The sequence below is a fragment of the Venturia canescens genome, chromosome 1 (genome assembly GCF_019457755.1).
Source record: "Venturia canescens isolate UGA chromosome 1, ASM1945775v1, whole genome shotgun sequence".
Classification (NCBI taxonomy): Eukaryota; Metazoa; Arthropoda; class Insecta; order Hymenoptera; family Ichneumonidae; genus Venturia; species Venturia canescens.
The window spans coordinates 7,093,322-7,105,728 of record NC_057421.1 but is presented as its reverse complement, the minus strand read 5'-3'; the positions used below and the strand labels follow the sequence as shown (position 1 = coordinate 7,105,728).

General features: G+C 38.5%; 1 protein-coding gene across 6 annotated transcripts in view; it reads right to left on the bottom strand.

Annotated features, from left to right (window-relative positions):
* Positions 1 to 12,407, bottom strand: part of LOC122419533 (pleckstrin homology domain-containing family G member 5) — a 155,252-nt gene that overhangs the window by 121,975 nt on the left and 20,870 nt on the right. For all 6 annotated transcript variants that reach the window (XM_043434176.1, XM_043434177.1, XM_043434173.1 and 3 more), the window contains one exon: positions 430 to 517. In XM_043434176.1, the coding sequence (XP_043290111.1) occupies positions 430 to 517 (88 nt within the window). The remainder of the gene's footprint in view (positions 1 to 429; positions 518 to 12,407) is intronic.

Genomic DNA, 12,407 nt, shown 5'->3' with positions numbered 1-12,407 from the left:
CCATTGCAAAAGTTAGGAATTCACGGAGTATCGATAGTCAGGGTCGATCGATCACCAAATTTTCTGCATCATTTATAAAATCAATAAAGTACAGAGGCAAAAGTGTTACACCGAGAAATCCAGTAGCTGAGAGGAATCGAGTGAGTGCGAGGAGAAAGTTACGAGAGAATGGAAAATATTGAGAAAATAGCGATTGAAAGTTTCAGTTTTTATGGCACGAAAATTTCTCCCAATTTTTGACAGCTCCATAGCGTTTCTCGGACTGCCAAACTTACGATATTTATTTATAATAAACAGAAAATTATAACTGGAATGAAAATGTTAATTTTACGAATTGCTTAGGTGCGAGTTTTGTATTTAAAATTATCAAAAATGATCCTCGACTCCAAAAAGATGAAAGAACGTCGATTAATTAAATTGAAAACTTACCTATGGCCGAGTCATAGTGATCGCTGTGTCGTCCAAAAAGTGCAACATTCCCAGAAACCGTGTGAGTTCTTCGTCTGTGGCTCGGGGCCTATAAAAAAAAAAAAAATAAAAAATAAAAAACACAATGAAAAGATGAATAAAATCAGCATTGCATTATCATTTTCGTTACGTTCCCTTTATCGTGATAAAATTCAAGATACAATTTGATTGAACAACACCAAGTCGCTTTTGTAAGTGGAATAAATGTTTCGAGCGATTCGCCATAATTTGCCAATTCGCATGGAACAATTCTCAATTTCACGTAACAAAAGGACGGAGGCGAAGGCATCCACATTCGTTGAATTCTCAAGTAGTTTTGGGACCTCCGAAAATACTGGAGGTAACGTACGTGTGCTCGAACACACGTCAATTTTCTCCTGTACGTTGACGCCCACACTGAGAACGAATTTTCGCCGAAATATTGAAACACACCATTGAAGATATTGAAAAAAATAAATATTCGTCAATATTTTCTCGAGGCTTCAAAATTTCGTAGCCTTGCAACAAAACTTGAAGCGAATGCAAACTTTATCGCATGGACAAGTCGAAAAATGAGAAGCAAATGAATTATTCCGAAGAGACGTTATTTATTCGTTCGCATCGAATGATCTTGATATTCGATTAAGGTATAACTGGATGGATAGGCTCGACCAAAAATTATATCTGATTGGAATTTCCGTACTTCGTGATGCAATAAAAATCTGAAAAAATTCAACAACATTTGGAAAGTTATGAACAACAATTATCAATAATAATATTGCCCAAAAGTTAATAACAAATTGTTTAAACAATTAATTATTCAATAATGTTCCGGTGACCTATTGTTTTTTTTTACGAATCAAATGTGCGTATTTTTCCGAATGCTCATGATTTTTTTCAGAATTTTCGTGAATTTTTGAAATTTCTTGAAAAAATATTGAAAAAAATTTTTTTTAATTTGAATTTTGGATATGTTTTAGAAGACATATTTACCATCAGTTTTGAAAAGTCTCAAGGTTACTGGATCAAAAATGTACAAATGGAGCCACTTAAAAAATTTAAAAAAGGGAATTTCAAAAATCCACGAAAATTCTGAAAAAAATCATGAGCATTCAGAAAAATGCGCACATTCGATTCGTAAAAAAAAAACAATAGGTCACCGCAAAATTATTGAATAATTAATTGTTTAAACAATTTGTTATTAACTTTTGGACAATACTATTATTGATAATTGTAGTTCATAACTTTCCAAATGTTGCCGAATTTTTTCAAATTTTTATTGCATCACGAAGTACGGAAATTCCGATCAAGATATAATTTTTGGTCGAGCCTATCCATCCAGTTATACCTTAATTAGAATTCATAATCCTTTGCGTACTTGTGTTTTAATGTGTGTACGGAGTGAAAGTTGTTACGTTTAAAGGCGATAACACAGTTACGTGTATCTCGTACGAGAGAAGGAGGATTTGCATTGAACTGAGAGGACGAGAGTTAGTGGGGGGTATAAATACGAAGATAATGGAATAAAAAGAGGGAGAAAGACGGAGAGTGAAAACATTAGCATGATAATAGTATCGGATAGGGGTGTATCGAAGCTCAGCACTATTCTATTCTCTATACATATTTAAATGGATATGTAAAGGAGTTGGTGTCGATTCGGACTGCTGTATACGAGGTTTTGTACATAACAAAAGAAAATTCGTTCAAATTCATTTAAAAATGAAAAATATATGAAAATGAGGGCTTTTCTATTCACAAAAGGGATCGATTAAAGTCGAGTTACGAAACAATGTTGCATTTTGGAGAGCACGATGCCAGGTTTTTCTACTAGCCCTCACAATTTCAATTTTTTCGTACGTTTATATCACGTTGACGATGAAATTGTTCTAATTCGTTGAAATGTAGATACGAAAATCAATAATAGTTTTCATCGCCCTGAGATGAGATTCGTCGCATTTTCAGACCACGTTCGAAGGATCCGTACCGATCAGATCGATCGAATGAAAGAATTATTTGCTACGAAGAACGAAGACGAGAAAAATTAAACGTCTGATGATTGCACCGAGGAAAGGAATTTATTGGTTCAAAGAATAGCAGCAAAAATATGAAACGTTCGCTGAAATAAACTCTTTCAATTCACCGACGCTTGACATATTTATTTAATGTTAGTAATGTCCGTCAATCGACAAGAAACAAGCGATTTTTAAAGTCAGAACATCTTTTTGAAAATCTGCTGGTTGAAACGATTCGATTTGCCGGGAAAACAGGGTCGAGATTTCTGTGCAAGTCACTCGAGTCTTCACTTTACGAGAGTGGATTGAATCTCGCAGCGCAAAATACGAACGTACGAGCCCAGTTTTTAATATATTCAATGATTCGTACGAGGATTCGTAGCTGAAACGTCGCAAGCTGCTGCTCCGTTTCTTGCCACGTAGTTCCGTTCTCCGACGCACGGTGCGACGCTTGATTAGTCGAATCCATTAGAGGCAAATTGTCCGCTAAACTTGACGAAACTACGTCATAATTCTTTCTCGTATGAGCATTTTTCTTATTTCGTCATGCTGCCTGTGACGCAATTGCGCTTTAGCGAGTTTCTGCCGGGTCGTCGGGGTCCCGTTGTCGAGGGAGCGAAGAAAGTTGGAGGGCTCGGGGTCGCACACAAAATATACGGAGAATTCAACGGTGCGCTCTCGCTCATAATTGTACTTTCCTCTTTCATGGGCGTGCCTGGATCCGTGATTTTAGGGAATTTAGGTTGCGGGTTATACGGAAAACAAAAGCCAATTCCGATACAGTCGAGCAGATAACGCTCGCAATCGAGCGCGATTCTAAAGGCCGTTTGAGAGGAGCTGCCCATTTTTAATCAATTTTTCCAACACAAAGCCGACCGCATTGGCTATGCAGCTTAATTCAAAAATTCTCAATGCTAAATGAAAATGTTATGGAGCCTGAAAAGCTCGGAAACGAACGATAATTTTGAAGAAATTTTCATGTGCTCCGAATCGTCTTTGCTCGCAGCATTGGAAGCTTCGCAGTAGGGAATATGATTGTCGAAAGACGTGAGTTTTATCTCGGTGATCACTGATACGAGAAAACTCGAGCTGGCTCTCTCGCACACCCATAAATCTCACTGATCTCACGATCAGTCTGATTGACTGGTTAATCCTCTGCTGCTGCTGCTGCTGCTGCTGCTGCTGCTACGAAGAAACGTACACACTGGGTTAGGTAAAAAAATCTCGATCACGGTGAACGAAAAAACGAAGGGGAAAACCAATAAACGCTGTTGTGTGTCGGTTGTACGAAACGTCAGCTTGCAAGCGTCAAACTAAGCTGGGAAACGAGAGTTTATGAAACATTAGCTCTACACAATACGGAAACGATATGACGTGTGCTACAACAACGCTGTTATGAAAACGCACCTTCCAAAGCGGAGCAGATCAAATGTTATCGACACGTTTTTGATATTACAACAAATTTTGTCGAGTAAAAGCAATTTTGAAGATTCGTTCGTTTCACGGCGTGAAATAAAAGAATTCTTTGAAATAACTTTTCATTCCGTTGCATTAAAATATAGCAGATCTAACGCGTCCAATGCCAAATGATTAAGGGGTCTGTCCTAATTAGAATTTTCAAAAAATTGATTTTTTTTTTTTTGCATTTTTTGAAAGTATGCATACTTAAAGAAGTATCAGACTCAAATTTTATAAAGATCCGAGCAGTCTATAATTGTACTTTTGATCGATGTTTAATCACGTTTTTCGACGGCCCGTTGATAAAATCTCCGAAACTATTCGACCGATCCTTACGAAAATTGTGGAATTATTTTTTTTTGCAAAAAAACGATGAAAGAACGTGCTTTTTCGTAGTTTTTTGGACAAAATGGCCGCCATTTTGTCATTTTTGGAAAAATCAAAAATCGTGTGTGATACGCGCTATAGCCATTTACATATTGAATCTAAAACTATTTTTTTTTCTGATCACCCATTCCAGAGATTTTATCGACAGCGCGCGCACGGAAAAAAATTGTGTGTTTTAAATGACGCTGAAGTTTGCAACACGTTCGAGTCCAACGAAATGGTCCAAAAAAACTGTCGAATAATTCCAGCAAATCTCCAATTTCGTTCCCTGCCGAATTTGCAATTCGTTATTTTTCAACCCACGTCGATGATTCGTGAAATAAAAAAATGATGAATTTCGAATATTTTTTTCGTTCACTCGTTGGACTCCAACGTTGCAAACTTCAGCGTCGTTATTTTAAGAGTGTATTTTTAAGGCCTAAAACTTTTTATAACCACATTTATAATTTATGTCGATCAAAACAAATTCGTGAAAATAGTATTTTTTTTGTAATGGAAATAAAAGAAACATGGGCGAGGATGAGCTGCGGGAATATAGGAAGGGAAAAGTGCAAAGCGTACAGGGTAAGCAAACGCAGGAAATGTGTGAGGGAAGAGGAAACCTTAGCACACATTTGCGAATGCAGGGAAATAAAAGCGGATATGAGGAGGGCAGAGGTGGAAGGACTGGAAAGGTGGTTGGTGGAAGCAACAGGAGAAGGGGTGGAAGAGAAGATAAACAATACAGCGCTAAAAGGAAAAGTGAGTAAGGAGTTGTGCGAGTATGTAAGGGGATATGAATGGATGATGAGGAAAAATGTAAACGAAAAGTATAATCGAGGAAAAGATAGTGAGATAAAAAGAAAGATATCTAGGAAGTAAGCGGGGACTTATGTAAATAGGGGGGAACTATGTAAAAACCCGAAAGGGCACACTTCGATCGTCTAATTAAGGTAGACCCCTTAAGACTTTTAAATAAATTAGGTCGATTCCTGATAGATTTTAATCTACTAATTTGCCAAAAACAAATGATTTTGTTCGAACTTTGAGTGTTCATTCACTCTCGCATACTCTTCAATTGCTTCGACCAAAACTCATTTTAATCTTGTTGATAAAATTGGCTAATCGATAATCGTTGAAACGAATAAACAAATTAGTTCGTTTCGATTATCGAGCTAAATATTTTAGTTGGAAGCAAACACTTTGCTCGCGCTTAACTTACTTTGCTGTCAAAGGAATCGATAAAAATGTTGCTTCTTGCTTCTACTAGCTTCTATCCGTGGCTCTGATTGCATAATTTGAGGGGGAAATAGCAGAAACTTATTCGTCATAATTATTACTTTTTTGCATGTCTCGATTGGGTTCAATAAAATTTTAAAAAGTACCAAAGAAACGGCAAATTCTCCAAAATTGTGACTTTAATTATGAAATTCGTTATTGTTGAGCAAAAAAAGAGCACGAGCAACGAGGGTGATGGAGAAAAACGTGACTTCGTGCGCTGTCCGTTGAGTTGGAAATAGCCATGTCCAGCTGACTGGGTAACGGGCAGTAGGAAAAGTAGATTATTATCAAAAGGGCGAACGTGCGATCCGAATAATGCGAAGATTCACGGCCTCCTGTCCCCGGAGAGATAAAATACCCCAAACACCCCAAAACGTTCGATTTCCAATGCTTTAATCTTCAAATCTCAAGAATGGCAGAACGGATTAACTTGCGACAAAAAAAACCATCGGAAAAAGAAATTGAAAAAAAAATCGTCACCGATATTCACATTTTTCATTCGAACGGTGGCCCCTCCGTGGAAGCAATTCAAAGGCGCAATGACGTCATAAAACTGGGTGAAAAAAATGATTTCGGACTCGAACTGGGCTCTGCGAGCTCTCGCGATAAAAAGTGAGATCTTTCTTTCAAAAGTAAGTCCTCGAGTTAAGGGACTTCTGAAAAACAAAGATCCCTTCACCGAAAAAAGTCCTCAAACTTGATTGGCAGAGAAAATACTCAAGCCTGCAGCCCTGAGTCTGCGCTTCGAAAGCACGCGCGTGCACTAGCAACGGCGAAACAGTAGAAAGTTCGGAAAGCAGGACCCACTGAAATATCACTCTCCGAGCAATACTCTAACTTGCCAGGGCACGGCGACAACTAATCGACAACAAAAGGAATCTTTTCAGTGTGCAAGTAGTTTGTCTAGGAAGAGGAGGAACTCCGGATGGCACGCGAGTTTCAGGAAACTCGTCCGGTCGAGGGGCGATTTATCGCGGCAAATTCCTCGTAGAGAGAGCTCCCGAGGACCGGAGCTTCCGAGGTGGGCATTTGCGCCCCCATTCGCTTCCTCTCAATCTCTATAAGCTTTTGTATGCGTATACGTGTACGTGAAATCGGGGGACCCAGGGCCATAATCCACGTGGAATACGCCGCCGTCGGTGTGCACGAGTCCGGTACAAAGTTAGAGTCGCCTTAGCTACACTAACTTCAAGTAGAGAGGCTTCTGGACTTCCATCCCGGAAGAATCGTCCCAAAGCCCACGAACAACGCGGCAACTATTGACCAATCGGTGATTCGTTGTTCCAAGGTGTGTGAATATTTGTGCAAGAATAACCGAGCGAACTGAAGCCCAAAATTCCTTGTGACCATCGTGGGATCGTCCGCTGCACGAAATGCGACGTCAAATTAACGGGAATGCGTTGCAATTCCGGCGCGCGTGTTAAGGAAGTTGAGGCTGTACAGTCATTTTTTTTACCCAAAAGTGATGACCTGTACCTTTCAAAAGTTAGGCCAGTTTACAGTTTGGCAATGTTGCATACACTTTAAAGAAAAGTTGGGGAAAAAAAGACGAAAAACTGGTGAAAGCTCAGTCGAAAACACGAACGGTGACGATCCTAGCCTCAAAAAACTGCACGGAAAACAGATTATTATTAATATAATCTCAGCAAATCTCCTAATAAATCTGAAAAAAAAATTGACATTATTCGGCAAGCCTTGCTCATGTTGCCCAAAAAATTTCATATTTTTAGCATCATTTTTAACGGAGATATCACTGAATGTGTCTTGACTTCCATAAGATTACATGTTATTTGGCTCAAATTGTTATTGATTTTTCTCAGCAACGACGCTCCTAAACTGTCTGAAAATTTAACTGATTTTTTTTTACACTTCACTTTATAAGATGCAATCGGTTCAAAAGCGGTGACATCATTTTCATTCTAATGCCTCAACTTCCTTAAGCTCGTTGCGGGGTCAGGACGAAACGATGTGCCACTGACAAGGAAACGTGGACGGGTCGACCTCTCCGGATTTCATTTATATGTGTTATAGTACATCGAAAACTAAGAGACACGTATTTTCTTTTATCGCCCCATAAACAGTTTTAAGGGGTGAAAACAGCCCCCGAAGACGAGCACCTCTTGGGGTGGTTTCTCAGTTTTGGCTAAAATATTTCCGTAGCTAAACCATCAAAAACGAACTCCAGGCTTTTTAAGGGAAAAGGTATTTAAGGGGCGAACAATCCCTAATTCAAAAGTTTCATTTTGTACCATGAAATTTTCCCATTCGAAAGAATTCAACTACATTTTGTACAGATCGAAGAATCAGTCGATACGTGTTTCGGGGTTTTATGGGAAAATTCGATTTTCAGGGAGTAAATCATCCCTTTTGTCATGATACCTTAAATTATTGGTGAAACTTTGTTTTCTCAATTATTTTATTATATGGCAGCACAACCACGCATATCATTTATTGAAATGTGTTCATAATGGGTCATTATTTACGTCGTTGCTAATTCGTCTTGCAGTAATTTATTGATCTCTGACAAATTATTGAAAATAATGCGATAAACTGATAGAATTAATTGCTGTAACCGTTATTTTGTCAAAAATGCATATTCTTTTAAACTGATGTGGATTTTTTCGTCGAAAAATGACGTCAAATACGACGATAATTTGACGACAAACAGTTGGTAATAATTCATCGGTTCCGTGCAGAAGCCTAGGGCGCCCTCCGCACGTTTCACCCCTGACGGCTAGACCCCACAACAACCTCGAAGGGTTCCAATGTTTTTTCTTATCGTTTCTGTTTTCATTTTTAAATTTTATAAATCGAATGAATTCAATTGAATATTACAGAGGCACAAATCAATTCTACGAATCCGAGTGACTTTATTCTAAATTTAAAAAAAATAGGGAAGTTACCGAAGCAAAGGTTGGCCCCTAAAACCGTTCGTAGCGAAATAATTGTTCACAAGTGTTTGAGTTGTTGGCAGCCCTCCGCTGTTCTTAAAAAGCAAGAAGCGCGTTTCAGTCTTCCGATGAATGTGCCAAAGGCACAAAACTGAATTTTTTCATCGGTGGCAACGAAGCAGAAGTATCGAACGAGCAATAAAAGTTAGAATGATAAAACAGGAGCGAAATATCGAGAAAAAAACTATTTCAACGCTTCGAAGATCGATTGTGTCAGATCGTACCATGCGCAGCGTTTCGATATGAATGCGAGCATATTTCTGGTAGGAATCCAAGTGTATTCAGTGAGCGAAATAAATAAATTGTATCCGTGCGGGGCTCCCAAGAATGTGAACGTCGTTGGTGAGAGGGTGCATCGGGGGAACCAGCAGCAGCACCAGCACCAGCAGGAGAAGCAACCTTTCGTGGCTCCTTTTGGTCGTATAACAACGAAACACGAGAGCTTATGGTTATTTGCACTCGAGGAATATTGTCTGCTGGCGAAGGAGATAGTCAAACGAGGCTCCTCAGGCTCGTAAAGTTTGAGGGAAGTGAGTGAATGCGCTGTAAACCACGAGGAATCTATAATTGTATACAACATGTAGAACGAGCGAATATATCTGTATGAATATAGATGACGTGGGAAGGATAACCAGCCAAGTTTGATGGCCCTCCAATCCTTCGAGTGGAATTCGTTCGTTAGGCTCGCTCATATCGGAAACTATAAAATGTAGTGAGAATAAATCTCATAAATAGTTGGGTTCACATAGAATTCTGGGGCCTCGTGTACACACTGTCTCTGAGGAGAAAACTCAAAGTTATGGCGATTAAGCTCTATCACCAGGAAACTTTGAAGTATTGTTCTCAAACTACGACGCTGAAGTTTCCAACGTTGGACTCCAACGAAATGAACGAAAAAAACGTTTTTAATTCACCAATTGTTTATTTCACGAATCGTTGGTGCAGCTTGAAAAACTACGAATCGCAGATTTGGCAGGGAACAAAATAGGAGAATTTCTGGAATTATTGGAGAGTTTTTTTCGATCATTTCGTTGGACTCCAACGTTGGAAACTTCAGCGTCATTCTCAAACTCTGTAACACGTGGCTTATCTGGAATAGCTCGAAAATAGCTGGAAATCAATTCTACCGACTCTGCTTTTTCTTTTTATATCGTCAACTTCTTTTATTGCACAGTTTACTTTATAAGTACTCGTCACGATAAGAAGGAAACAGTTATTCGCATGATCGTGCCAATTTTTGGACACTGCAATACTTTTGATTCAATTGTATACAAAAATATATAAACTTTTGCATGATTCATTGGAATAAATTTGTTTTGTTGGATGACGAATGTCGATTAAGGTTGATGCTTGACATTTTTGAGGTCAATGGATGTCTATAAAAATGTTTCTGTTTGTTGATGAAGCTCTCTTGAATGTACTGTTTCAAGAAAAACTATGACGCTGAAGTTTCCAACGTTGGAGTCCAACGAAATGGTCTAAAAAAACTCTCAAATAATTCCAGTAAATCTCCAGTTTTGTTCCCTGTCGAATTTCCAATTCGTCATATTTCAAGCCACATCAATAATTCGTGAAATAAAAAAATAATGAATTATAAATATTTTTTTCGTTCATTTCGTTGAACTCCAACGTTGCAAACTTCAGCGTCGTGAAAAACTGAGGTTACCGAACTCATTTTGGAGAAATTAAATGTCGAAAGTGAGTTAAAATGTCATTTCATTGCATCGGTTCAATGGGACAAAGTCGTTACCTTCGCACTTTTTTGCTTATCAATGAAGAAATTAATTTGAACCCAACAAGTGCATGAGTACAAAGAAATTACGCAACGTTGCCAAACTTTGTCTTTATTTCAACGGAATTTTCAATTACCGAGATTAAGGAAGTTGAGGTATTAGAATGAAAATCGCTTTTAAACCGATGGCATCTTATAAAGTGAGGTGTAAAAAAAAATCAGTTAAATTTTCAGACAGTTTAGGAGCGTCGTTGCTGAGAAAAATCAATAACAATTTGGGCCAAATAACATGTAATCTTATGGAAGTTAAGACACATTCAGTGATATCTCCGTTAAAAATTATGCTAAAAATATGAAATTTTTCATTATATTAATAATAATCTGTTTCCCGTACAGTTTTTTGAGGCTAGGATCGTCACCGTTCGTGTTTTCGACTGAGCTTCCACCAGTTTTTCATCTTTTTTTTTCCAACTTTTCTTTAAAGTGTATGTAACATTGCCAAACTGCAAACTGGCCTAACTTTTGAAAGGTACAGGTCATAACTTTTGGGTAAAAAAAATGACTATACAGCCTCAACTTCCTCAAGTTTGCTGTCAACCTTAAGTGATTAAAATGACGACGCTGAAGTTTACAACGTTGGAGTCCAACGAAATGAAGGAGAAAAATATTCGACATTGACGAATTTTTTTATTTCACCAAGTATCGATGCAGCTTAAAAAACTACGAATTGCAAATTCGACAGGGAATGAAATTGCAGAATTACCGGAATTATTGGAGGCTTTTTAAAATCATTTCGTTGGACTCCAACGTTGCAGACTGCAGTGTCATTTTAAATGAACGTATATTTCCGAACTGTGGTTAATATTATCATTCACACACTTGAAAATTTTCGCTTGTTCATCTGAACGAATAGTAATCATTCAATATCCATAAGTTGGCATTGCTGACGTCACTCAATGTATTGGCATAGGAGCTTCGTCTCTCACCCCTACCCTCTAAAAAAATTTAGCAACAAAACCTTAAACTTCATTGTTGGATGGCAAGTAGCAATTTTTTCTGATCAACGAATCACGAGAACCGAGTGATTTCGTTCGAACGATTGGTACTATTTCGTTCGGGTATTCAGGTCCATTTTCTGGTTGCTTCGTCATAATATTTGTCGAAGTCTCAACTATCGAATTGACCGAACGATGGAATCGAAATGAGTCAATGAATTATTCAGTTTCACGGCTTTGGAATTGATTCGTTTTGCTGCCCGGATTTGTTGATCATAAATTATTTTCTCTGATCTTTAAAACATTTTGGTTTTTAATAAATTCGTAGCGATAAACAAATTTATATTTGAAAATAGATTTTCAAACGGATTCGCCCAGAATTTTGTTGTAATAAAAATCATTCCTGAGAAAGAAATGGTCCATCCATTTAAATCCAGTTCGACAAAACTTTTTTCTCATCGTTAGTGCATCAACGATTATTCGCTTAATTAATAATCAATAATATAACGATACGCCATACGCTCATTCTGATTGACGCGCGACTTTGTCGTCCGTCTCGTTAATCCGATATTCGTCACTTCGTTCCATTACCAGTGAACGTAGACCGAAGTAGCGGAAGGTGGAAGGAAAGCAAGTCGCCTTCGCCTTCCTACAATCAGCTGAGGGTACTTTTCGCATTTTTTTTTCCTTTATTTTCTGTAGAACTGAAGAGTGTCGTAGGGGAAAAGCGAAGTGAAGGCGACGATACAAAAATGGCTGAATGAAACGCGCGGAGCTTTCACTCGGTTTTCTCGACTGTCAATTTTTGTAATTCTCACTCACTTCGCGCGAAGAATGGCCAAGAAATGGGTCGAAGTTATCGAAAGGCCACACGGGGCCTCCCTCCGTCGCTCAGCTGGCTCTTTGCTTTACACGACACACCCACACCCCCCCCCCCCCCACACACACACACACACACACACAAAGATTGACCAGAAAGTACAATAGTCAAACGACCACAAGGACCGCGTCCTAAAGTCATTTCTCGTCTTCCATACTCGTGCAAACACGACGAGCATGTAACAACTTCACCACTGCATTGAGGTTAAGTTTCTTCAAAAATGGCACGCACTTCGAGACTCACGTTTAAAGTGCCCTGTAACGAAAAATATTTACAGAATCCATC